A 24,832-nucleotide genomic window follows, 5' to 3' on the forward strand; every position below is an offset into this window, starting at 1 on the left:
GACAGCTAAAGATTGCACAAGTGCAAATAATGCTTGATTTAAGGTGCAATTACAATTCCTTTAAGATGTTCTAGCTTTTTGAAAAACTAAGATTCTAAAGAATAAATTAAAAAGGAGTAAATCAGAATAAGTGGTCAAATACTACTATTAGGTCAGGTGTTATACGTGGTAATTGACATGCTTATCATGTTATGTTTAGCATGTTAAATTGACATGCTCACCACCTCCCAACAGTTCAATGACATAGGCATTAGTAGTTTTGTTGTTATTCAGTCACTAAGTCATGTCCAACTCTTTGTGATCCCATGGACTGCAGCACTGCAGGCCTCCCTGTCCCTCCCTATCTCCTGGAATTTGCTCAAGTTCATGTCCATTGAATCTGTGATGCCATCCAACCACCTCACTACTATTAACCTATTTCTGAAAAAGGGAAGAAGTTTATCCTTTTAGGATTTAAACTCAGACGCTATGATTCAGTGGGCCAAGCTCTCGACCACTATCCATACTGGTGTCTACTATAAAATCGTGAATTTTAAGCAAATGTGGAGTTTTTTAAAAAAGCTATTTTTCATTAAAATTTTGTTATTTGTTGTCCTCACTGCTTTGTTGTGGATTGAGTTGTGTCCGCATAAAAGAGATGTTAAGCTCGAACACCTGGCACCTGAGAATGTGACCTTATTTGGAAAGAGGGACTTTGCTAAGATGTCATTAACAAGACATGCTAGATTAGAATGGGCCCTACGTCCAATGACGGGTGTCCTTATAAAGAGTGGGAAATCTGGACATACAGGGAGAAGACTGCCGTGTGAAGATGGAGACAGAAATTCGGGTTGCGTTGTCACAGACCAGGGAACACTGAGGTCACCAGAAACCGCAAGAGGCAGGGAAGGAGTCTTCCCTGCAACCTTTGGAGGGAGTATAGCCCTGCCTGACTACACCTTGATTTCAGACTCCCAGCCTCCAGCTCTGTGAGGAAGTATCAATACATTTCTGTTTTTATAAGCTACCCAGTTTTTGTACTTTGTTATGGCTCCTCCAGGAAATGGATACAGACTCCATGGGCTGGAGCCCCAGCTGAACTCACGCTCCTGAGAGTGAGGCCTTGACTACTGATGCACTGCTGTGCCAGGCACAGAGTAGATGCCCCTGGAGACAATGTTGGCAAGTGAACGGATGATCTGAACAAATTAAGCTAATAATTCGGTCTGGATTCTGAGACTGTTTTGAAGGTCTAGTTTTGTAGTGTGATCACTAAGAAGCTCAAAAAAGTAAGTAAGATCCTAAATATCCTAAATATCTTTTGGAACAAAGGAGGATAAAAAAAACTTAGGTTTTTGAATTTGATGCAATGAATTGATAGGCAATAGGGAGCTACTGAAATGCATGGCTAGAAAGATCGTGTGCAGGCAGAGTGGTCTCTTTAGAAGTGGGCTTTGAGAAGGGGACCAGAAAAGTGAAAGTATTAGTTGCTCAGTTGTGTCCAACTCTTTGCGACTCCATAGACTGTAGTCCACCAGACTCCTCTGTCCATGGAAATTCCCAGGCAAGAATAATGGGGCTCCCCTTGTGGCTGCAATGCAGGAGACCTAGGTTCGATCCCTAGGTTGGGAAGATCCCCCTGAGAAGGGAATAACAATCCACTTCAGTATTCTTGCCTGGAGAATCCCATGGACAGAGGAGCCTGGCAGGCTACAGTCCATGGGGTCACAAAGAGTTGAACATGACTAAGCGACTAACACTTCACTTTGAGAATGGGAGGGTGGTAGAGTGACGACCTGGTAGGACACTGACGCGTGGGCATGGCAGCAGGTCAGTCAGCCAGGAGACCAGTCTTGAGCAGCCAGCTCAGGCAGCTCACTCTTAGCAGCTTAGGTTCAGCCAAGGCTCTAGCCCATGAAGTCAGCGTAACCATTTCCTAGAGCTGCCACAACAAAGTACACCAACTGGGTGGCTTATAAAAAACTGAAATGTGGTGTGTGAAGTGAAGTCGCTCAGTCGTGTCCAACTCTTTGCGACCCCATGGACTCTAGCCTACCAAGTTCCTCTGTCCGTGGGATTCTTCAGGCAAGAATACTGGAGTGGGTTGCCGTTTCCTTCTCCAGGAGATCTTCCCAACCCAGGGATCGAAGCCGGGTCTCCCACATTGGAGGCAGACGCTTTACCATTTGAGCCACCAGGGAAGCTCGAAATGTGGTGTAGACAATCTTATTTCTCAAAGCAGAACTAGAGACACAGAGGGAGAGAAGAGACATGTGGATACAAAGGAAACAAGGGCAAAATGGGGGTGGGGTAAACTGGGAGATTGGGGTTGACACATACGTACTTGCAGCCAGTATTGGAATGTTTCAGCAGGGCTGCCCAATGTGTTCTGATGTTGGTGGCAGACAGGAGACCAGGAGGCCAGTCTACAGACAAGGGGGTTTGTCTCAGAGAAGGAAAGTGTTTATGAAGAAACAGTAAGAGCCTGTTACACATTCAGACAAACAAACTGAAGGACGGCAAATCATGTAAAGACTTCACGGTGCCCTCAGGTCAGGGGCAGACCCCGCGCAAGCAGCCTGGGTGGAGGAGGATGTCAGGATGGGATGGGGAGACCGAAACCACAGGCTTCTTCCCTGGATGTGCACCGCCAGGGCCAGTGCCTTGAACACACCTTGGTCACTGAAACCACTTGGGGTCACACGGGCACCGACGCAACAGCCTGAAGGATGTGAACACTGAAAGGCGGGAAGGTTACAGATCCTGTGAACTAGGGAAAAGCTGGGATAGCAGATAAGGGTGATGAAATAAGTAACAGCAGATGTTTAGTAAATATTTCCTGTGTGCAAGGTACTGGTCGAAGCAGTGAGCTTGTGGTCACCACCTTTCTCTTCCCATCAAGCTGGCAGGGTCATGATAAGACGTCCCTTTTGCAGATGAGGAAAATTCACAAGATGCTAATTCATGAGTCAAGGTCCTACACTTAGGAAAGGATATGGCCAGCAGTAAAGTCCAGGCCTTAGACTCTAAGCCTGCTTTCTTAATTTTTCACTCTAAAGATACTCAATACCATGCATTAAAGTGTTCAGTGAGCTCTTCCATACAGCATCCCTCTTGGTGCCTGCAGCAATCCTGTGAGGTGGGTATTATCATCAACCCCATCTACAGATGAGGAAACTGAAGCTCAAGGTGTGGTATTAACTTGCCCAAGGTTGTGAGATTCGGGACCAGTAGAAGTGGGACTCGAGTCCACATCCTGCAGTTCCAGCCCCCCACTCTTCCACTGCTTGGCCGAGCTGCTGAGCACAGCACTGCTTGTGCGGGAGTGGTGATTTTGAACGCACTGAACCCTGAAATTGCAGTAAAGGGGCTAAGTAGGCAAGAGCATAGGAAGAAAGGCCAGCATTCTGAGAAGCTGCAGAAGCCTGGAGGACCCTGGTGGCAGAAGGGTCCTGATGTTCTAGAGGAAAGAACCTCTTTAAGTCCAATGCCCAGAGAAGGCTGGTGCCAGGACAGAACCAAGACCTGGCACTGGTCAGAGGCGTTCTGAGAGAACATAACATGTCAGTGGGGCGCTGAGAAGAGTAGGCAGGTTACAGGCAGAGGCAAGCCTGCAGCACTCTTAAAATCCTGAATTTTCAGGTAACAGGGGACTGACTCTTAGACTTGTTTGAAGGCAAAAAGGAGCAGCCATTGGTGGAAAAAGTTGGGGAGCAATCCTCCCCACTTCTGGAGAGGAGACAGAAGTCCTAGGGCTGTGTGGGGGGGGGGGGCGCCTTTTCATTCTAGAGTAGACAAGAAAGATGCAACCAGAGATCACACTTATGTTTCGCCAACATATTTATCAAGGTGGGAGGGGATGCTTCCCAGGTGGTGCTAGTGGTAAAGAACCTGCATGCCAATGCAGGAGATGTAAGAGACATGGGTTTGATCCCTGTGTTGGGAAAACCCCTAGAGAAGGGCATGGCAACCCACTCCAGTATTCTTGACTGGAGAATCCCATGGACAGAGGAGCCTGGTGGACTACAGTCCATGGGGTCACAAAGAGTCGGACACAACTGAAGCAACTTAGCACGCATGTGTGGACTCCAGTCATCTGCTGACAGTGAGTGTGGAGAGGAGACTTTTTGTCTTTCAAACACAAGTCCATCTATCAGGATCATATTTGTTGTTTGGCAAATACAATAGCAAGTTATTATACAGGTGAAAGTTGCTTAGTAGTGTCTGACTCGTTGTGACCCCATGGACTATACAGTCTATGGAATTCTCCAGGCCAGAATACTGGAGTGGGTAGCTGTTACCTTTTCCAGGGGATCTTCCCAACCCAGGGATCGAACCCAGGTCTCCCGCATTGCAGGCGGATTCTTTACCAGCTGAGCCACAAGGGAAGCACTATTATATACATGAGGACCTTATAGAATATTCATTTTTCTGTTTACATTACTTCCTAAAAAAACACATCAAAAAATACAATAGCTAAAGCAAAAAAAGGGAGCTTTATTATCAGGTTCAGAGAAGGCAATGGCAAGCCACTCCAGTACTCTTGCCTAGAAAATCCCATGGACGGAGGAGCCTGGTAGGCTGCAGTCCATGGGGTCGCTACAAGTCAGACATGACTGAGCGACTTCACTTTCACTTTTCACTTTCACACATGGAGAAGGAAATGGCAACCCACTCCAGTGTTCTTGCCTGGAGAATCCCAGGGACGGGGGAGCCTGGTGGGCTTCCGTCTATGGGGTCACACAGAGTCGGACACGACTGAAGTGACTTAGCAGCAGCAGCATTATCAGGTTACACTGGCGTCCTGTAGACCCTGGGAGCCCAGGTGCAGCAGGACCTGGAGGACCATCTGGAGGCCTGGCTTCTCCACTCACAGCACACCGGGTGGCCCTGATGGGCATGGCTTTTTCTTCTTTGTTCAAGGAACCCGCCCAGACTGAAAGTATCAGGATTGTTTTTCTTCTGCAGGGGACACAAAAGGGAAAAAGCAGCTCAAACTCATTTAAGCTAATGAGGAAATTTAAAGGCTCAAATAGCCAAACACTTCTGGCTCACTGGATCCAGGTGGTCACTCGGCACCACAGGAGGCACTTCTCCTTCCACTGGCACCTGCAAGGGCTCCAGTCGCTTCTGGTTCAGCCCTCCTGGGACCAGATGACTAACAGGACTCGGATTTCTTGTCCTCCCTAACCCTGATTCTCCGAGAATCCCAGCAAGTCTCACGACTGGCCACAGGAAAGTCCAGTTTTGGTCACATGCCTACTTCTGACCCACCAGATGGAAGGAAGTACTCTTTGGCCAGGCTGGGGCCACAGGCCTGGTCCTGGAGTCAAGGCTGAGGTCAGTCCCACCCCAAACATAGAAGAGTAAGAGCAAATGTTACATGAAGTTCACTGTTTGCTGGGCATGGTTTTAAGTATTTTAGACAACTCATTTTAACCTCACCTTGCGTGCTAAATAGTTTCAGTCATGTCTGACTCTTTGTGATCGTATGCACTGTAGCCCGCCAGGCTCCTCTGTCCATGGGGATTTTCCAGGCAAGAATACTGAGTGGGTTGCTGTGCCCTGCTCCAGGGGATCTTGCCGACCCAGGGATTGAACCTGCGTTTTTTATGTCTCCTCCATTGGCAGGCAGGTTCTTTACCACTAGCACCACCTGGGAAGCCCTTGTTTACTAACTTAATCAGCACATTATCCCCTCTTTATAGCTGGGGAAATTGAGGCACAGGTGAATGCAACTTAGCTAAGGTCTCAAAACTAATTGAAACTAAGTTGCAGAGCCGGGATATGACCCAGATTCTTGAGCCCCAGGGCTCTTGACCATTAGCAAAAGGGGACTGCTACCAACAAAACAAGAAATAAATTTTGAATTAATAAAGATAATAACAAGAGATGTTCAGTCAGTCAGTCAGTTCAGTCGCTCAGTCGTGTCCGACTCTCCGCGACCCCATGAATCACAGCACGCCAGGCCTCCCTGTCCATCACCAACTCCCGGAGTACACTCAAACTCATGTCCACAGAGTCAGTGATGCCATCCAGCCATCTCATTCTCTGTCGTCCCCTTCTCCTCCCGCCCCCAACCTTTCCCAGCATCAGAGTCTTTTTCCAGTGAGTCAACTCGTCGCATGAGGTGGCCAAAGTATTGGAGCTTCAGCCTTAGCATCAGTCCCTCCAATGAACATCCAGGATTGATCTCCTTTAGAATGGACTGGTTGGATCTCCTTGCAGTATAAGGGACTCTCAAGAGTCTTCTCCAACACCACAGTTCAAAAGCATCGATTCTTCGGCGATCAGCTTTCTTCACAGTCCAACTCTCACATCCATACATGACCACGGGAAAAACCATTGCCTTGACTAGACGGACCTTGGTTGGCAAAGTAATGTCTCTGCTTTTTAATATACTATCAAGGTTGGTCATAACTTTCCTTCCAACCCTGAATTCTCGATCTGCAGAGGGAATTATCTGCCCAGCCCGGGCTGGGTATCCATCTTGGTCCAGGGCAGGATGACATTGTACCAGGGTGGCTGCATCTGCTGTGACCTTGTATATGGACCAGTTCCAGAAAACAGGAGGGATGAAAGAATAAACTCCCTTCTACCATTATTCTCTAGTGAGGAGTCATAAGATTGGGGAACGGCAGTTTTAGTCACAGGAATAAAAATAAAAAGCTATAAATTAAAAGGCCCTGGGTATACTTATTTATATTCTACCTTACCCTAAATTCTGCTCTCCACAAGGGGTGAGTGGGTATGAGGGTCCAATAGACTAAAGGTATATGGGGAACCTGGAGGAGATGACCAAGCATGGTCCCTTTTATTTGTCTGGGTCCAGGAGATGACCAGGGACCTTGCTATAAGCAAAAAGCACACAGATTTAGAGATTGTTATATTATGAACGAGCTGCACTTTGGAATTATAAATAATCCAAAAAGTGAATCTACCTTTTTGCACATCTCCCACAAGACTGTCTTCAAGCCTTAGAATCACAGTTGGATAAAGTCAGTCAGTAGTCTCAGTTGATGCTGATGCTAACAAGGGAGAGTGGGAGGTGTGTGAGAGCTCAGTTGTGTCTAACTCTTTGTGACCCCATGGACTGTAGCCCACCAGGCTCCTCTGTCCATGGAATTTTCCAGGCAAGAACACTGGCGTGGGTTGCCATTTCCTCCTCCAGAAGGTTGAACCCAGGTCTCCTGCATGGGCAGGCGGGTTCTTTACTATTGTGCCACCTGGGAAGCCCCATGTTCCCAAAAAGGATCACCTTTACTGAAATTGAGCCACCACACTATAAACTTCTCCCTGTTTTGAAATTTCCATCTTTTTCATACTTGTGTTTTGGCAGCTTCTGCTGCATTACACTGTAATAACCCCCAGTCTCACTGATGAGCTCAATAAAGGTTTATTTCTCACTCATGCTTCACGTATTACACAGGTTGGTTGGGGCGCTGCTCCACCGGGGGATGGGGTTAGGAAGCACCCCCATCTGGGGTCTGCAGGTCTATAGCAAAGGGAAAAGGAGCAGTGACAGGGCTCCAGATAGGGGCGGTCCCTAACCCCATCCCCGGGTGGAGCAAAGGTAATACAAGGGAGAAAAAAAACTGTCTTTTCAACAAATGGTGCTGGAACAACTAGACATCCTCATGGAAAAAATAATTCTAGATACAGTCTTACACCTTTCACAAGAATTAACTTGATATGGATCACAGACTTAAATTAAAATGCAAAACTATAAAACTCCTAGAAGATAAAATAGGAGAAAGCCTAGACGACTTTGAGCATAGTGATGATATTTTAGGTATAATACCAAAGGCATGATCCATGAAAGAAATAACTGATAAGCCTAACTTGCCTTAAAATTAAACATTTCTGTTCTGCAAACGAAACTCAAGAGAATAAAAAGACAAGCCACAGACTGGAAGAATATTTCCAAAAGACACATCTAATAAAGGAGTATTATCCAAAATATACAAAGAACTCTTAAAATCTAACTATAAGAAAACAATCAGATTTTAAAAAGGTCCAAACAACAGGCATGTGAAAAGGTGCTCAGCATCATTAATCACCACAGAAATGCAAATCAAAGCCACAATGAGCTATTTGTTGAATGCCTATTATCACCAAGGTAAGAGATTACAAGTGTTGGTGAGAATGTGGAGAGAAGAAAACCCTCTTGCTCTGTGGGTGGGAACATAAATTGCTACACTCACTATGGAAAACAGCATGGGGGTTCCTCAAAAAATTAAAAATAGAACAGAATTGCCATAAAATCTACCTAGAGGCTTCCCAGGTGGTGCTAGTGGTAAAGAACCTGCCTGCCAATGCAGGAGACATAAGAGACGCAGGTTTGATCCCTGGGTTGGGAAGATACCCTGGAGGAGGGCATGGCAACCCACTCCAGTATTCTTGCCTGAGAAATTCCATGGACAGAGGAGCCTGGAGGGCTACAGTCCATGGGGTCACAAAGAATTGTACATGACTGAAGCAACTTAAGATAGTAGATCTTAAAAGTTCTCATCATAAGGAAAAAAACTCTGTGTGAGATTATGGATATTAACTAAACTTACTGTGATAATCATTTTGCAATACTTACATATATCATGTTATTATGTTGTATACTGTAAACTAATACAAAGATATATGTCAATTATATCTCAATAAAACTGGGGAAAAAAAAGATGCTCCATGTCACATGTAATTAGGGAATTGAAAATTAAAACAGCAATGAGAGGCCACTACAAGCCCATTAGAATGGCCAACATCCAAACACTGACAACACCAAATGCTGGTAAGGATGTGAAGCAACAGGAACTCTCATTTTTGGTGGGATTGCGAAATCATACAGTCACTTTGGAAAGCAGTTCGGCAGTTTCTTATAAAACAAAACATACTCTAACCATGTAACTCAGAAATGATGCTCCTTGGTCTCTAACCAAAGGAGGTGGAAACTTATGACCATAGAGAAGCCTGTACAGGAATGTTTATAGCAGCTTTATTCATAACTGCCAAAACCTGGAAGCAACCAGGCTGTCTTTTAGTGGGTAAATGGACAACTGTACTACATCCATACAATGGAATGTGTGTCATTCAGAACTTAAAAGAAATAAACTACCAAACAATGAAAAGACATGAAGGAACCTTAAATGTACACTAAGCAAAAGGCTGCATACTGTACGATTCTAACTATATGATGTCCTGCAAAATGCAAAACTTTTTGGAGTTTAAAAAAAAAATGGAGAGTTTAAAAAAAAATCAGTGGTTGCCAAAGGTTATGGATGGATATGTAGAAGATAGAGGACTTATAGGAAGTGCAACTACTCTACGTGATACTATAATGGTGGGTATGTATCTTCATTTGTCCAAGTTCATAAAATGTACAACACCAACATGCTATGGAGATCAGTGGAGAAATAACTCCAGAAAGAATGAAGAGACGGAGCCAAAGCAAAAACAACATCCAGCTGTGGATGTGACTGGTGATGGAAGCAAAGTCTGATGCTGAAAAGAGCAATATTACATAGGAATCTGGAATGCTAGATCCATGAATCGAGGCAAATTGGAAGTGGTCAAACTGGACATGGTAAGAGTGAACATTGACATTATAAACTAAAATGCACAGGAATGGGTGAATTTAACTCAGATGACAGTTATATCTACTACTGTGGGCAAGAATCCCTTAGAAGAAACAGAGTAGCCATCATAGTTAATAAAAGAGTCTGAAATGCAGTACTTGGATGCAATCTCAAAAACGACAGAATGATCTCTGGTTTGTTTCCAAGGCAAACCATTCAATATCAAGGTAATCCAAGTCTAGGCCCCAATCAGCAATGCTAAAGAAGCTGAAGCTGAACAGTTCTATGAAGACCTATAAGACCTTTTAGAACTAACAGCCAAAAATATGTCCTTTTTATTATAGGGGACTAGAACGCAAAAGTAGGAAGTCAAGGAACACCTGGAGTAACATGCAAATTTGGCCTTGGAGCACAGAATGAAGCAGGGCAAAGGCTAATAGAGTTTTGCCAAGAGAATACACTGGTCATAGCAAACACCCTCTTCCAACAACACAAGAGAAGACTCTATACATGAACATCACCAGATGGTCAACACCAAAATCAGATTGATTATATTTTTTCCAGTCAAAGATGGAGAAGCTCTATACAGTCAGCAAAAATAAGACCGGGAGCTGACCGTGGCTCAGATCACGAACTCCTTATTGTCAAATTCAGACTTAAATTGAAAAAAGTAGGGAAAACCACTAGACCATTCAGGTATGACCTAAATCAAATCCATTTCAATTATACAGTGGAAGTGAGAAATAGATTTAAGGGACTAGATCTGATAGACAGAGTGCCTGATGAACTGTGGACGGAGGTTCGTGACATTGTACAGGAGACAGGCATCAAGACCATCCCCAAGAAAAAAAAATGCAACAAAGCAAAATGACTGTCTGAGGAGTCCTTACAAATAGCTGTGAAATGAAGAGAAGTGGAAAGCAAAGGAGAAAAGGAAAGATATACCCATTTGAATGCAGAGTTCTAAAGAATAGCAAGGAGAGATAAGAAAGCCTTCTTCAGTGATCAATGCAAAGAAATAGAGGAAAACAACAGAATGGGAAAGACTAGAGATCTCTTCAAGAAAACTGGAGATACCAAGGGAACATTTCTGCAAAGATGGGCTCAATAAATGACAGAAATGGTAGGGACCTAACAGAAGCAGAAGATATTAAGAAGAGGTGGCAAGAATACACAGAAGAACTGTACAAAAAAGATCTTCATGACCCAGATAATCACAATGGTGTGATCACTCACCTAGAGCCAGACATCTTGGAATGTGGAGTTAAGTGGGCCTTAGGAAGCATCACTACAAACAAACCTAGTGGAGGTGATGGAATTCCAGTTGAGCTATTTCAAATCCTGAAAGATGATGCTGTGAAAATGCTGACTCAATATGCCAGCAAATATGGAAAACTCAGCAGTGGCCACAGGACTGGAAAAGGTCAGTTTTCATTCCAATCCCAACGAAAGGCAATGCCAAAGAATGCCCCAACTACCACACAATTGTACTTATCTCACACAAGAAGGCAATGGCAAGCCACTCCAGTACTCTTGCCTAGAAAATCCCATGGATGGAGGAGTCTGGTAGGCTGCAGTCCATGGGGTTGCTAAAAGTCAGAAACGACTGAGCAACTTCACTTTCACTTTTCACTTTCATGCATTGGAGAAGGCAATGGCAACCCACTCCAGTGTTCTTGCCTGGAGAATCCCAGGGACGGGGGAGCCTGGTGGGCTGCTGTCTATGGGGTCGCACAGAGTCAGACACGACTGAAGTGACTTAGCAGCAGCAGCAGCAGCACACGCAAGTAATGTTCAAAATTTTCCAAGCCAGGCTTCAACAATACGTGAACAGTAAACTTCCATATGTTCAAGCTGGTTTTAGAAAAGGCAGAGGGACCAGAGATCAAATTGCCAACATCCGCTGGATCATTGAAAAAGCAAGAGAGTTCCAGAAAAACATCTATTTCTGCTTTATTGACTATGCCAAAGCCTTGACTGTGTGTATCACAATGAACTGTGGAAAATTCTGAAAGAGATGGGAATTCCCGATCACCTGACCTGCCTCTTGAGAAACCTGTATGCAGGTCAGGAAGCAACAGTCAGAACTGTACATGGAACAACAGACTGGTTCCAAATAGGAAAAGGAGTATGTCAAGGCTGTATATTGTCACCTTGCTTATTTAACTTATATGCAGAGTACATCATGAGAAACGCTGGTCTGGAGGAAGCACAAGCTGGAATCAAGATTGCCGGGAGAAATATCAATAACCTCAGATATGCAGATGACACGACCCTTATGGCAGAGAGTGAAGAAGAACTAAAGAGCCTCTTGATGAAAGTGAAAGAAGAGAGTGCAAAAGTTGGCTTAAAGCTCAACATTCAGAAAACTAAGATCATGGCATCTGGTCCCATCACTTCATGGCAAATAGATGGGGAAACAGTGGAAACAGTAGCAGACTTTATTTTTTTGGGCTCTGAAATCACTGCAGATGGTGATTGCAGCCATGAAATTAAAAGATGCTTACTCCTTGGAAGAAAAGTTATGACCAACCTAGACAGCATATTAAAAAGTAGAGACATTACTTTGCCAACAAAGGTCCATCTAGTTAAGGCTATTGTTTTTCCAGTAGTCATATCCGGATGTGAGAGTTGGACTATTCTTTTTAGCTGAGCGCTGAACAATTGATGCTTTTGAACTGTTGTATTGGAGAAGACTCTGGAGAGTCCCTTGGACAGGAAGGATATCCAACTAGTCCATCCTAAAGGAAATCAATCCTGAATATTCATTGGAAGGACTGATATTGAAGCTGAAACTCCAATACTTTGGCTACCTGATGGGAAGAGCTGACTCATTTGAAAACACCCTGATGCTGGGAAAGATTGACGGTAGGAGAAGGGGACGACAGAGGATGAGAAGGTTGGATGGGGTCACCGACTGGATGGAAATGAGTCTGAGTAAACTCCAGGAGTTGGTGATGGACAGGGAGGCCTGGCATGTTGCAGTCCACATGGTCGCAAAGAGTCAGACACGACTGAGCAACAGAACTGAACTGAATTGACAACACCAACAGTGAAGTCTAATGTGTAAACTCTGGTCTTGGGGTGATAATGATGTGTTAGTGTAGGTTCATCAGTTGTAATAAATGTACCTTTCTGGTGGGAGATGATAAATGGGGGAGGCTAGGCACCGGGCAGGGAGTGTTTGGGGGCAGGGAGTGTTTGGGGGCTGGGAGTGTTTGGGGAATCGTTGCACTTTCTTGCCAGTTTTGACATAAAGCAGCCAGTTTTATGCCACTAACATAAAAAAGTTAGTGATGAATAACTGAACAAAGCAAAGAAAGGAAAGAAAAAAGCAACAGATTTTCACTGGTGACCTTCAAAGTTCTTCAAGTCACTTTTGCAGCCCAGGGTCCCTGCTTTCTAAGGAAATCTGGACAGAGAGCAGAGCACGCCCCCTGCGGGATGCGAGAGGAATAGGAAGCGGGGACGCAGGAGTGGCGCGGGTGGTGGTGGTCCAGGCTGCCGGCCAGAATCACTCGGGAAGCTCTGAAAAACAGGATTGCTCTGGCCCCACCGCTTACCAGCTGAGACTTTGCAGTGGCAGCATCCAGCTTTGCAGGGTTGAAAAGCGCTCCAGTTTATTCCAAAGTGCAGGCGGAGCTGAGACTTGCTGTGAGAGAGCAACGGCGGGTGGGTTGCGGGGTCTGGGGGTCAAGATCCAAGAGGAAAAAGAAACCTTCCAGGGAGAAGGAAGGTAGCCCTCATCTCGCCATTTTCGCCCCCCTCCCTCCAACCCCCAGCGCAGTCACATTCCTGGATGCTCACTCCAACCACGTCCCTCCCAGGGGCCTGCGGCCCGATGCCACACTCTGAACAGCTTTCGCCTCAAGAACGGGTGCCCCCAGGGCAGGTGCGCTGACCTTTTGGCCGCGGGAGGAAAGAGACAGGATCCCGGCTGACTGCGCGTCCCGCCGCTAGCAACAACCCTGGCCAGGGAGCCACGTGAGGGCTCCGCGAAGGGCTTTGTCGCGTCTCCCACTCCGCAGCCACGGAGCGCGCCAATTCACTAATTCGGACTTCACCTTGGTGAGATGGTGAATGGTGATGGGTGGTGGATGGGTGACCACGTGTTCTTAGGGGCGAATTTTCTCCTACACCCGCTAACTGACCACCCTTAAAACGAAAAACCAGCAAGTGCACAAATTTGAAAAACACACACACACAAAAGCGCGAGCGCTGGAACTAGCAAATAGACGGGCAGGTGGACCCACCGCCTGTCCAGCGCCAGGCGGGTGGCTTCGCCGTCCCCGGCCGCGGTGGCACCCACGCCCTCCGCGCCCCTGCATCTCCAGTGGTGTATATCCAGTAGTGTAGTACTGTTAGTCACTCAGTCGTGTCCGACTCTTTGGGACCCCGTGGACTGTAGCCCGCCAGGCTCTTCTGTCCATGGAATTCTCCAGGCAAGAATACTGGAGTGGGGTGGCATTCCCTTCTCCCATCCTGATGGTAGTGGACACTGAAAACATTTAGGCATAAAGTGTTGGCTAGCATAGCTCACCAGTAGAATGAGATCACCTGTTCGTTGGCTTTCAGCATCGCCCTCAGTGTGGCGATCTGCTCCCGTTTGGTGCTCAGCAGAGACTTGAACTTGAGGATCTCTTCCATTAGGGCTTCCTTGTCTTTATCGATCACGGGGGTCAGCTCCCGTGCTGCAGCTCTTCGACGAGACCGTTGCAAGGACCGGTCCACGGCTTTCTGCAGATGTTTGATTTGGTCCCGGATTATGGCATTAAGGTTGTAGATATTCACTGGCTCTTTGCGAATGTCACTTGTATCTAATACTGGAGATGATGGTGGGGCAGTAATAACAGAGGGTATCGTTAATATCCAGAGTATCGTAAAGCGGGATAATCATACCGTTAATGCCCAGTTTAAGCTCAGGATCGACTCCGCCCAGTTTAAGTTCAGGATCGAGTCTGCGGTGGTCGCTATAGAACGCACCGATTTAGACTGCGTGGATCCCCCACGAGCTGCACCCTCGGCGGCCAGAGAAACTGACTTGCGGGTGCGGATACCTTGCGGACTGACGCAGAGGGAACCCCGCCTCTGCCCCGCCTGCGCCCCGCCATCCCCGCTCTGGGTCCCCACACTGCACCCGCAGCTCCGCGTCGCCGGCGCTCTGGGATCACTTGTTCTGGGAGGGCGGGGGACCGGAAACGGGTGGCCCGGCGCCGGCCGCCCGCCCCCGCCCGGCCCGGCGGGCTACCCGCTCTCTGGCCCTTTAAAGCCGGTCATTTCCGCCGCCGCCCTTGGGGGCGGGGAGAGCGCCGAGCGCGCCACGCGAGGCCGCCTCCGCAGCCGTAAGTAGAGGCGAGGCCGTGCCGCGGGCCCCAGCGTGTGGCCCGCCGGGCTCCCGGGGCGCTGGCCGCCCCTCGGCGGGGAGGTTCCAGCGCGCCCGGGCGGGCTGAGGCCGGGCCGAGCGGGCCGCCCCTCTCCAGGCTCCCGCCCCTACCCCGCCGCTTCCCGCCGCCTCGGGCCCGGGGGAAAGACGTGCGTCCCTGTCCGCCGCCCCTCCTTGGGGTCGGGGGGCGGGCGACTCCGGGGAGGGCTCCCAGCCACGGAGGGGGCCGACTCCATGCGGGACCCAGGGTCCCGCTCCCCGCGAGTGATTCAGAATCCCCGAGTGTCTTTCACTTTCAGTCTCCAGGAAATGGATCTGCGTAGACCGTGTATATCCAGGTGGTACCATAAAGCAGGATAATCACAACGTTAACCCCAGGTTGAAGTTCAGGTTCGAGTCCGTGGTGGTCGCCATTGAACGCACCGAGGGAGAGGGAGCGAGGGGAGAGCAACACAAAACAATAGATGCCCCGCCGACCGCGGCGGGTTGCAAGCCGCAGTCCGCGCGGGCCCAGGCGGTTTAGAAAGCGCTACTTCTCCGCGCTCTGAGCTGTCACCTCCACTTTGCTCACTCTTACCGCGCTGCGAATTCAGTGAGTGGTTAGGGCATCCAGGACCTTTGGCATGAATTCAGAGCGAAATCTCACTTCCCAGGAGGGCCGTGCAAAAGGGATTAGAGACTTCGCCCCAACTCTTTCTTCTTTTGAACTTGTAACAACTGGCTTTGAGCATTTGGAGCTGCTAAAGAGGTCATGCATTTTCTGGCTACAGCCTCACTCGGGATTCTTTTGCCCCACAGCTTGGAGGGAGCAGAGAGCTGGGCGGGGACGAGATGGCCCTGGTGCCCTATGCGGAGACCGCGGAGATGGGGCTGCAGAGATTCCACAAGCCTCTGGCCACCTTCTCTTTTGCAAACCACACGATCCAGATCCGGCAGGACTGGAAGCAACTAGGAGTCGCAGCGGTGGTTTGGGACGCGGTAAGTGAGCCCCGGAGGCCTCTGAAAATATCAGCAATTGATGATAAGACTGCTCTTATTTTTGAAAAGTTAACAGCTTTGTTGGCTTGTAATTCATATACTGTACCTTTCACTTAAATTTTTTTTAGTAAATTCACAGAGGTGCAAGTACCACTATGCTCAGTTTTAAAACATTGCGTCACCACACCCTGTCCCCAGAAAACCTCTACCCATTAGAATCATTTTCCTGCCCCCTGCCCACCAAATAGATTACATTTTAAGGGTGAGGAAAGAAAGCTGAGAGAAATTAAATGACTTGCCACTGGAGCCCCTAGCTGCTTTGGACACTTAGTTTTTCAGTTAAGTTTAACATTTCACAAAGAAAATGTAACTGACAAAGCCCCACATGAGGATCATGTGTTTTCTTTAAGTTTTCCATGGTTGTCATGATCAAAAAACGACACTGTAATTGCTGCTTTTTCCTCTCCCCAGCCCTGTTCTTTCAGCTGCTTCTGGCAGACTTGCCCTCCGCCTCTAGCCACACCTGGGATTCAGTGGGAACTCAGGATTCAGTGAATGCTGGATAAATGATTGGCATAGATGCAGTTTTACAATCTTAACATTGTATTTGGGGTGTCAGAAACATTCAGGGATACAAAATATTGATATATCTGTAATCCAGTAGTACTACTTCTAGGAATGGAGTCCAAGGTAACTACAAGAAAAGTTTTCTCAGAAAGAGTAATAAAAATACAGAATAGTGAGGAATGGGTGAGTCTCCTTCATTCTCACCGAGAAGAGGAATTGCTCGTAATACTAATAGTATGTGGCCATGAAAAATTAAAATGATGTTAAGAGCATACATTGATTTTTTAGAGTTGTTTGCAAATGCTAACTCACATATCAAGTCCAACCCTTCATCTGAAACTTACCCCTTGATGTCCAGTCGCTGTGGGGTGATGAGTGTTAGGGGCTCAGGAGAGCAGGAGAGAGGGATGCAGCTCCTAGAGCCTTAGTGGGGCTCTGCTTGTCCCCTTTGGTTGTGGCCTTGCTGATTTGAACTTGGTTTAGGAACTGGACATTCCTTAAGCCGAATCACAGAGACTGTTCATGTCAGCTCTGCCAGAATGGGTTTGTAAACCTTGGTGCTGTGACACAGAAGTTAACCTTCCCAGATTCAGCAGGACCCGGTCTCGGGTGGACAGAATCACTGCTGCTGTCTCCTCAAGGGCCTCCGGTGGGGCTGGGGGCAGCTGGGTTGTGGGACTCAGTATCCATGTTTGCTCTTGGTGACCCTACCAGCAGCAGCTGAGTTCCCATGGGTGCTGTTAACCTGGGAGTTGAGCCTTGCAGTGGGAGAGGGTATTTGGTAACTTCCTGGAGCATGGAGCCTGCTGGAAATCCTAAAGCGCTTATTGATCTTAACTGTCATACTGTGTTTTGACTCAGGCTGTCGTTCTTGCCACGTATCTGGAGATGGGCACTGTGGAGCTCAGGGGCTGCTCTGCTGTGGAGCTGGGTGCTGGCACAGGGCTGGTGGGCATAGTGGCTGCCCTGCTGGGTGAGTGTGACGCAGGGCTCCCTCCTGTTTGAGTGGAGGGGTCGCCTTTTCATGACGCAAACCCATTGTTAGTTTCCCTCTTGCTGGGTTACTGTCCTTCTCCTTGTACTTACTATGAGTCACGGGCCACAACTGCTATGCTCACAACTCCAGGAAAGCTCATTCCTTCTCTCTCTCCCTCTCATCCCGTTATTTATATTCTCACTGGAGATGCTTTGCCCCCTTCAATTCTGTGATGATCTTAAGGAGACTGGGTTCAAAGAGAATTATCCAATCCATGTATGTAGTTTTTTTTTTTTTCCATTTTAGGTATCGACCTCCTGCAATGCAGGGGAAGGAGGTTTGATATCTGGGTTGGGAAGTTCCCCTGGAGAAGGAAATGGCAACCTACTCCAGTATTCTTGCCTGGGAAATCCCATGGACAGAAGAGCCTGGCGGGCTGCAGTCCATGGGGTCTCGAGATCTGGACATGACTTAGCAACTAAACCACTATCCCTGTCTCTATGTTTGGATTTACCTCAAGGAAGTAAGGAGAGCAGAAAATCTTTTACCTTTGTTGCTGAGGCATCTTTGGTGGTTTGTTCCTTTTAGGAAGGGCTGGGCTCCCTGCCATTTGAACCGACATCTTCTATTAAACAGTATTAGTTCTGACTTGATGTCAAGGTTTGTGTTTTTTTTTTTTTGCATACAGACATTAATTTAGGCCTACAGCATTTTTAACCTTCATTTCTATTTCATAATTCATTGACTCTTTGTTGACAAAGAGTTGACTGTTGACAAATTTTTTGATTCTTTTCTACAACTTCTGGCTTGTGCAGTTCAAGCTATTCGATGATTGGGTAGACCTGCCTCTAAGATACAATATATCCTATTCCTCACTTCAGTATTGTCAGCTGGGGCTCTTGTTTCTGCTTCCCTGGGACTGGAGTGGGGCCCCAGAGCCTGCATCTCTCATGAGCTCCCAAGTGGTGCCAGCGATGCCCAAACTGCTGGTCCTCAGACCACACTGGGGTGGTCAGGATCTAGAATTCCATCATGTGTGTACAAGTACTTGCTGCTGCTAAGTCACTTCAGTCGTGTCCGACTCTGTGTGACCCCATAGATGGAAGCCCACCAAGCTCCCCCGTCCCTGGGATTCTCCAGGCAAGAACACTGGAGTGGGTTGCCATTTCCTTCTCCAATGTGTGAAAGTGAAAAGTGAAAGTAAAGTTGCTCAGTCATGTCCGACTCTTAGCGACCCCATGGACTGCAGCCTACCAGGCTCCTCCATCCATGGGATTTTCTAGGCAAGAGTACTGGAGTGGCTTGCCATTGCCTTACTTGAGGATCCACTAAATCCCCACTTTTGTCCTGTTCTTTTTCTGGTAACATATGTTTTTCAGTTTTCCTTTCTCTGTTTAGATTTTGCCTTCCGATGGGGAGCACAGGCAGGGGCAGTGGATGGAAGTATGTACCTGGAAGCTGATTTAGGTCCATCTGTCTGACATCACAGGTGGCACTAGTGATCACCTGCCAAGGCAGGAGACATAAGAGATGTGGGTTTCATCCCTTGGTTGGGAAGATCCCTTGGAGAAGGGAATGGCAACCCACTCCAGTATTCTTGCCTGGAGAATCCCATGGACTGAGAGGCCTGGTGAGCTACAGTTCCATGGGGGTGGCAAAGAGTCAGACACGACTGAAGCGACTTAGCACACAAGCGTGTCTGACGTCACAGCAGTTTCAGTCACCGGGGAGGCCCTCACTGATACCATCTTTCGTTCTCACATTAACCTTGTATCATCCCTATGCATGTTAAGTATGTTAAAATTTTCATTTTGCCAGGAAGCTGGAAGTTCTGGGAAACTAACCCACTTTCTGAAGTCTGGATCAGTGTCGAGCTGAGCCTCAAACCAAGCTTGTTGGATGCAGCAGCCTGAGTTATTTTCATTCTGCATCACCAACCCTCGTCTTGGTGACGTGAGAGGAGTTAACTGGATGCAGAGATGAGGTTTCTTCTGTCTCTTCCTGAGAACAAGGGCCTCCTCACTGCTGTCAAGACAGAGTGTGGTGATGTGCACAGGGTTAGAGGCCCACTAGGCGCTGACCTTTTTTTTTTTCAATTTAATTTTACTGAAGCATAGTTGATTCCCAATGCCAACTTCTGCTGCACAGCAAACCGACCCAGACATATATACACATTTTCCATTATGCTCTGTCACAGCACACTGAGTACAGTTCCCTGTGATGCACAGTAGGACTTTGCTGCCATTCATCCCACATACAATAGTTTGCACCTGCTGATCCCAAACTCCCAATACACCCTCCTGTCCACTCCCTCACCACCCCCCAGCCGCAAGTAAGCACTCCACCGCCTCTGACTTCTTTTAACTCTTACTGGCTGTGTTACCTTTGGCAAGTTGCTGAATCTGTAAACCTCAGTTTCCCAATAAAATGGGGATAATGACCGTATTCACTGCCCCGCGAGGATCAAATTAGATCATGCGTGGACATCTGTAGGTCATTGACTGGCACAAAGTAAATGCTCAGCAAGTGTTCCTAGCCCTTCTGCATGTTTGTTTCTGATCTGGAAATCTGAATTTGTGGGCTTGGGAAAGCCAGGATAAGGTTCTTCAAAGACCATCCTGGAGCGAGGGACTAGTTAGTTGTTGCCACAGAAGATGGGGCCTCTGGGAGGGACCAGCGTGCAGAATGGCAGACAGTGTGCCCGTGGTTGCCCCGGAAGTAACTGCTGCCTCATTTCTCTAGCGCCCCAGTGCTCGGTGTCCCCTCTGCCCCCCAGCACTGTCACGTCTGGCTCTGGGCAGTTGTTTCAGGCGTCTGTCTGTCCTGGCAGGCTGAGGCTCCTGAGGAAGGGGACAATGTCTCATTCTGTGTGTCCTTGGTGCTCATACAGAAGCTGGCACACAGTAGATGCCCACATAGCTTTGGAATGAAAGATGAAGTAGAAAATCAGGAAAATTACTGTTAGTTATAAAAATGATATAACTCTATTACAAAAACAGCCCTAGAAGCTGTCTAAAAGGAAAAACCCACCAAAGATTCTGGTTGTTCATGACTTTACAACATAATTACCATTAGCATTTTGGTGTATTTCCTTCTTTTCCTTGTCTCCATCCATACTTTTACAAATGTATTTTTAATTGAAGAGTAATTACTTTATAATGTGTTGGTTTCTGGCTTACAACAATGTGAATCAGCCATAAATACACATGTCCCTTCCTTCTTGAACCTGTCTCCCACCACCCACGCCATCCCACCCCTCTAGGTTGAAACACAACTCTCTGCCTGTGTTTTACAGCAGCTTCCCACTGGCAGTCTATTTTACGTATGGTAATGTATGTGTTTCAGGACTGCTCTCTCTACTTACCCACCCTGTCCTTCCCCAACTATGACCACAAGTCTGTTCTGTATGTCTCCGTCTCTATTCCTACCCTGCAGATAGGTTCATCAGTACCATTTTTCTAGATTCCATTTATTTGTTAATATATGGTATTTTTTTCTCTTTCTGACTTACTTCACCCTTATAACACGCTCTAGATTCATCCACCTTACTAGAACTGACTCAGATTCGCTCCTTTTGGTGGCTGAGTAATATTCCATTGTATTTATGTACCACAGCTTCTTTACCCATTCGTCTGTGGACGGCTATCTAGGTTGCTTCTATGTCCTAGCTATTGTAAACAGTGCTACTGTGAACACTGGGGTACATGTGTCTTTTCCAGTTGTGGTTTCCTCAGGGTGTATGCTCAGCAGTGGGATTGCTGGGTCATATGGTAGTTTTATTACTAGTTTTTTAAAGGCATCTCCATCCATACTTTAATCATAGTTATAATCGTGATTCCATACATGTGCCTATGCATTTGGTTATTCCCCTACCTAAGTTTCCTTCTCAGGGAGGCCTTCCCTTTCAAACCAACTCTCTTACTTCCTGATGTTTTATATCTCTCTCCTCCTTTATTGTTTTCCTTAGTGTGTACCTCCGACTAACACACTGGATATCCTACTTTTAAAAACGTCCCTTGCTGCCTCTCTCCTAACTTAAATGTAGATTCTGTGAAGGTAGGGGTCTTTGTCCCCTGGCTGATGGCGGCCACTTGGATATTTATGGAATTGGTGGATGTTTTGGGGAATGGTCAACTGACAGTAAGGTTCTACTAAAACTTGTGGCACACTTGGCAGGTCAGAAGCAGCCTCAGATACTTCTGAGGCAGGCATTCAAGGAGGTCTCCATCTAAGAGCTATCACGTGAACACTGAGGCGACATGGAAAACCACATCACCCCAGTGCTGACAGCAGAGTGCTCTGTAGCCTGTTAGGAAGTCCAGAGGTGAAGTGCTAGGTCAGAGCAGGAAAAGGCTTGTTACCAGGAGAGATGGAAAGTATCACTGAATTCTACTCGCCAGGCAGCATTCTGCCTAGCAACAGTGATAGGTGCATGCATCTGTCAGCTTGCACATTTTCACAGTGTCACACTCAGGACTGAGTCACATGTCCAACTGAATTATATACTCTAATATCTTATATGTCAAGATAAGAAACTTTCAGTATAAACTGTAATGAAATGGTGCTGCCAACAGCTGCTCTGGGGGATTGCCCATGAAGATTGCAGACTGAAGGATGCAGATGAAAAATAATTTATGAAAGAATGAAATGTAATGTTTATGTTTTAGAACTTACAGGGTTAAAACCAAGCAGGATTATGTGTACGATAGTGTTAATGCAGTGTAGATGAAGTGTTTCAGGGCTGACCTTATGTAGCTGCTTCACCTGAACGGTAACTCCCAGTTCAGACTTCTCCCCGCCATACTGGTTCAAAAAGTTGAATCTCTTAGTTCATTGTAAACAACACACAAGAAACAGATTAATACAATACTGCCTCTTTCATTTTACACATTGCTTGTAGAAACTTCAGTTCAGTTCAGTTCAGTCGCTCAGTCATGTCCGACTCTCCGCGACCCCATGAATCACAGCACGCCAGGCCTCCCTGTCCATCACCAACTCCCGGAGTTCACTCAAACTCATGTCCACAGAGTCGGTGATGCCATCCAGCCATCTCATTCTCGGTCGTCCCCTTCTCCTCCCGCCCCCACCCCTTCCCAGCATCAGAGTCTTTTCCAGTGAGTCAACTCGTCGCATGAGGTGGCCAAAGTACTGCAGTTTCAGCTTTAGCATCAGTCCTTCCAATGAACACCCAGGACAGGACTGTAATACAATCTTGTGATTTTTAACTTGACCATTTTTCCTTAATTATATATAAATTGAATGATTACATATAGATTGGCTGCTTCCTGACAGCATAAGTAGAGGTAGATTGAAATTTCTTAGTAGCCAGTTAATCTTTTCCATGCTTCTTTTTAAAGCTTTAGCCCCAGAAAGGAGCCTTTCTGTGTTTAAAAGTATCTCGCTGTCTTCATAATCGTTTGTGCGCAGAGTTTTCATCTTTGGCTTCCATTTTGCCCTGAAGCCTACTGACTTGAGGATGGTAACCTAGTGAGTGAAGTGTCGTGGCAGACACCTATGGAGGGTGGGCCACTTCTGCCTGCAGAACTCAGCAGCAGCAGCTAGCTTATCGCTTGGGGACTTTGTATTTAACAGGCATAACTTCTGCAAACAGTAAGAAGTCATAGAGGCAAACCGAAGGTTCACGTTTACCTGCAGGCAGTAGAGGAGGCGCTTCTGGCCGTTGTTCTGATGTATCAGGGGAAATGTGTAGAGACGCTCACCCTGCTGTTTAACGTGACCCCTCTACTTGTTAATTGTACTGATGTGCGCATTACTTTCTGTCCCACATTCTAGGTGCTCATGTGACTATCACGGATCGAAAAGTAGCGTTAGAGTTTCTTAAATCAAACGTTCAAGCCAATTTACCACCCCATATCCAGCCCAAAGCTGTTGTTAAGGAGCTGACTTGGGGACAAAATTTGGGGAGTTTTTCACCTGGAGAATTTGACCTGATACTTGGAGCTGATATCATATATTTAGAAGAAACATTCACAGATCTTCTTCAAACATTGGAGCATCTCTGTAGCAACCACTCTGTGGTTCTTTTAGCTTGCCGAATTCGCTATGAACGGGATTACAACTTCTTAGCAATGCTGGAGAGGCAATTTACTGTGAACAAGGTTCACTATGATTCTGAAAAAGACGTACATATTTACAAGGCACAGAGGAGATGCCTGAGAGAGGACTTATAATTGGTTCTAATTAATAAGAATGTTGTCACTGAGTGTATCAATTGAGGTCTTACATGGGGAATGTAATCATATGTAATAAAGTAGCCCACTGTACAAGTTTAACCAAAGGTTCTCAAAAGACAAAGCAAATGTGCAGTTTTAAAACAAAGCAGCACTTTGTCCCATTGCTGTGACTTCTTTAGTTATATTTTACTAACTCTGAAATTCAATTAACATTAAAGGAAAGTGTGTGATTTTGGTTTGTGTTGTTTCTGTATCCCATATGCTCCTTCTCAATAAACAATTTTCACCGATGCTGTGATGAAGGGTTGGTATAAAGAACTTGTTTTGGTGAGGCTGCTGCTGCTGCTAAGTCGCTTCAGTCGTGTCCAACTCTGTGCGACCCCACAGACAGCAGCCCACCAGGCTCCCCCATCCCTGGGATTCTCCAGGCAAGAACACTGGAGTGGGTTGCCATTTCCTTCTCCAGTGCATGAAAGTGAAAAGTGAAAGTGAAGTCGCTCAGTTGTCTGACTCTTCGCGACCCCATGGATTGCAGCCCACCAGGCTCCTCCGCCCATGGGATTTTCCAGGCAAGAGTACTGGAGTGGGGTGCCATTGGTGAGGCTAGGTCATGCAAATCATTTAAAACACATTGTAAGACATATGTTTATCCCAGTTCTCTAATTTTCTGAGTATAAGACAAGAAGTTTAGTGTACATTCCCTGAGCTGTTAATACTATTGAAATCTTTTGTCTGATGTGTTTAGGCCTTAAGTACTTTTGGTTACTAGAGATTAGGATGTGAGTTTTCAGAGCTCTCATATGCTTTTTTGGTGTAATTCCAGATTTAGGTATATAAACAAAAGAGTAAATAAAAATAAAATCTTAGTTACTTTTTGGTAAGCTTCTAAAATCTTGGACCTCTGTGTGCTGGGAATAGGTTATCTTCTTCAAATCAAAAGCTAAAGTATCTCTCTTCAGCTTTACCCTTTCTCGAATGTTTTTGTATTTCTCAAATGTTGTTTTGTAGGCTTTCCCTGCCTCCTCATGATGCACAGGATGACACTAAAAGTTTTAGACCTCATCCCTCCATGGGAGGTTAACTCCCCAAGTCTCAGCTCCTTCCACATTGCACTTGTAATTGTTTATTCAATGTTTGTGTGCCCCAGAAGGTTGTACAGTTCTTGGGGTGCCAGGAATGCTTCTGCCTC

General features: G+C 46.5%; 1 protein-coding gene and 1 long non-coding RNA gene across 7 annotated transcripts; one reads left to right on the forward strand and one right to left on the reverse strand.

The window, feature by feature from the left end:
- Positions 1-4,474: 4,474 nt before the first annotated feature.
- Positions 4,475-14,626, reverse strand: LOC148778522 (uncharacterized). The gene is made up of 3 exons (XR_016035315.1): positions 13,448-14,626; positions 13,109-13,197; positions 4,475-4,941 (listed from the first exon to the last, which is right to left on the reverse strand). It is a non-coding gene; the product is annotated as an uncharacterized LOC148778522 (long non-coding RNA).
- A 122-nt stretch (positions 14,627-14,748) lies between these two features.
- Positions 14,749-23,933, forward strand: METTL21A (methyltransferase 21A, HSPA lysine). 6 transcript variants are annotated; one of them, XM_088828030.1, is made up of 5 exons: positions 14,894-15,077; positions 15,228-15,318; positions 15,727-15,906; positions 17,335-17,446; positions 23,243-23,933. In XM_088828030.1, exons 3-5 carry the CDS (start codon positions 15,760-15,762, stop codon positions 23,638-23,640), a joined length of 657 nt encoding a protein of 218 aa, XP_088684156.1. In that variant the 5' UTR covers positions 14,894-15,077; positions 15,228-15,318; positions 15,727-15,759; the 3' UTR covers positions 23,641-23,933. The 6 variants fall into 6 exon arrangements, with proteins under 6 accessions (XP_055254624.1, XP_088684156.1, XP_055254623.1 ...); XM_055398649.2 differs by lacking the exons at positions 14,894-15,077; positions 15,228-15,318 and adding an exon at positions 14,749-14,887; XM_055398648.1 differs by lacking the exon at positions 15,228-15,318.
- The last annotated feature ends 899 nt before the right edge of the window (positions 23,934-24,832 follow it).

Source organism: Moschus berezovskii, chromosome 2 (genome assembly GCF_049115385.1).
Source record: "Moschus berezovskii isolate FMDL1 chromosome 2, NW_MosBer_1.0, whole genome shotgun sequence".
Taxonomy (NCBI): Eukaryota; Metazoa; Chordata; class Mammalia; order Artiodactyla; family Moschidae; genus Moschus; species Moschus berezovskii.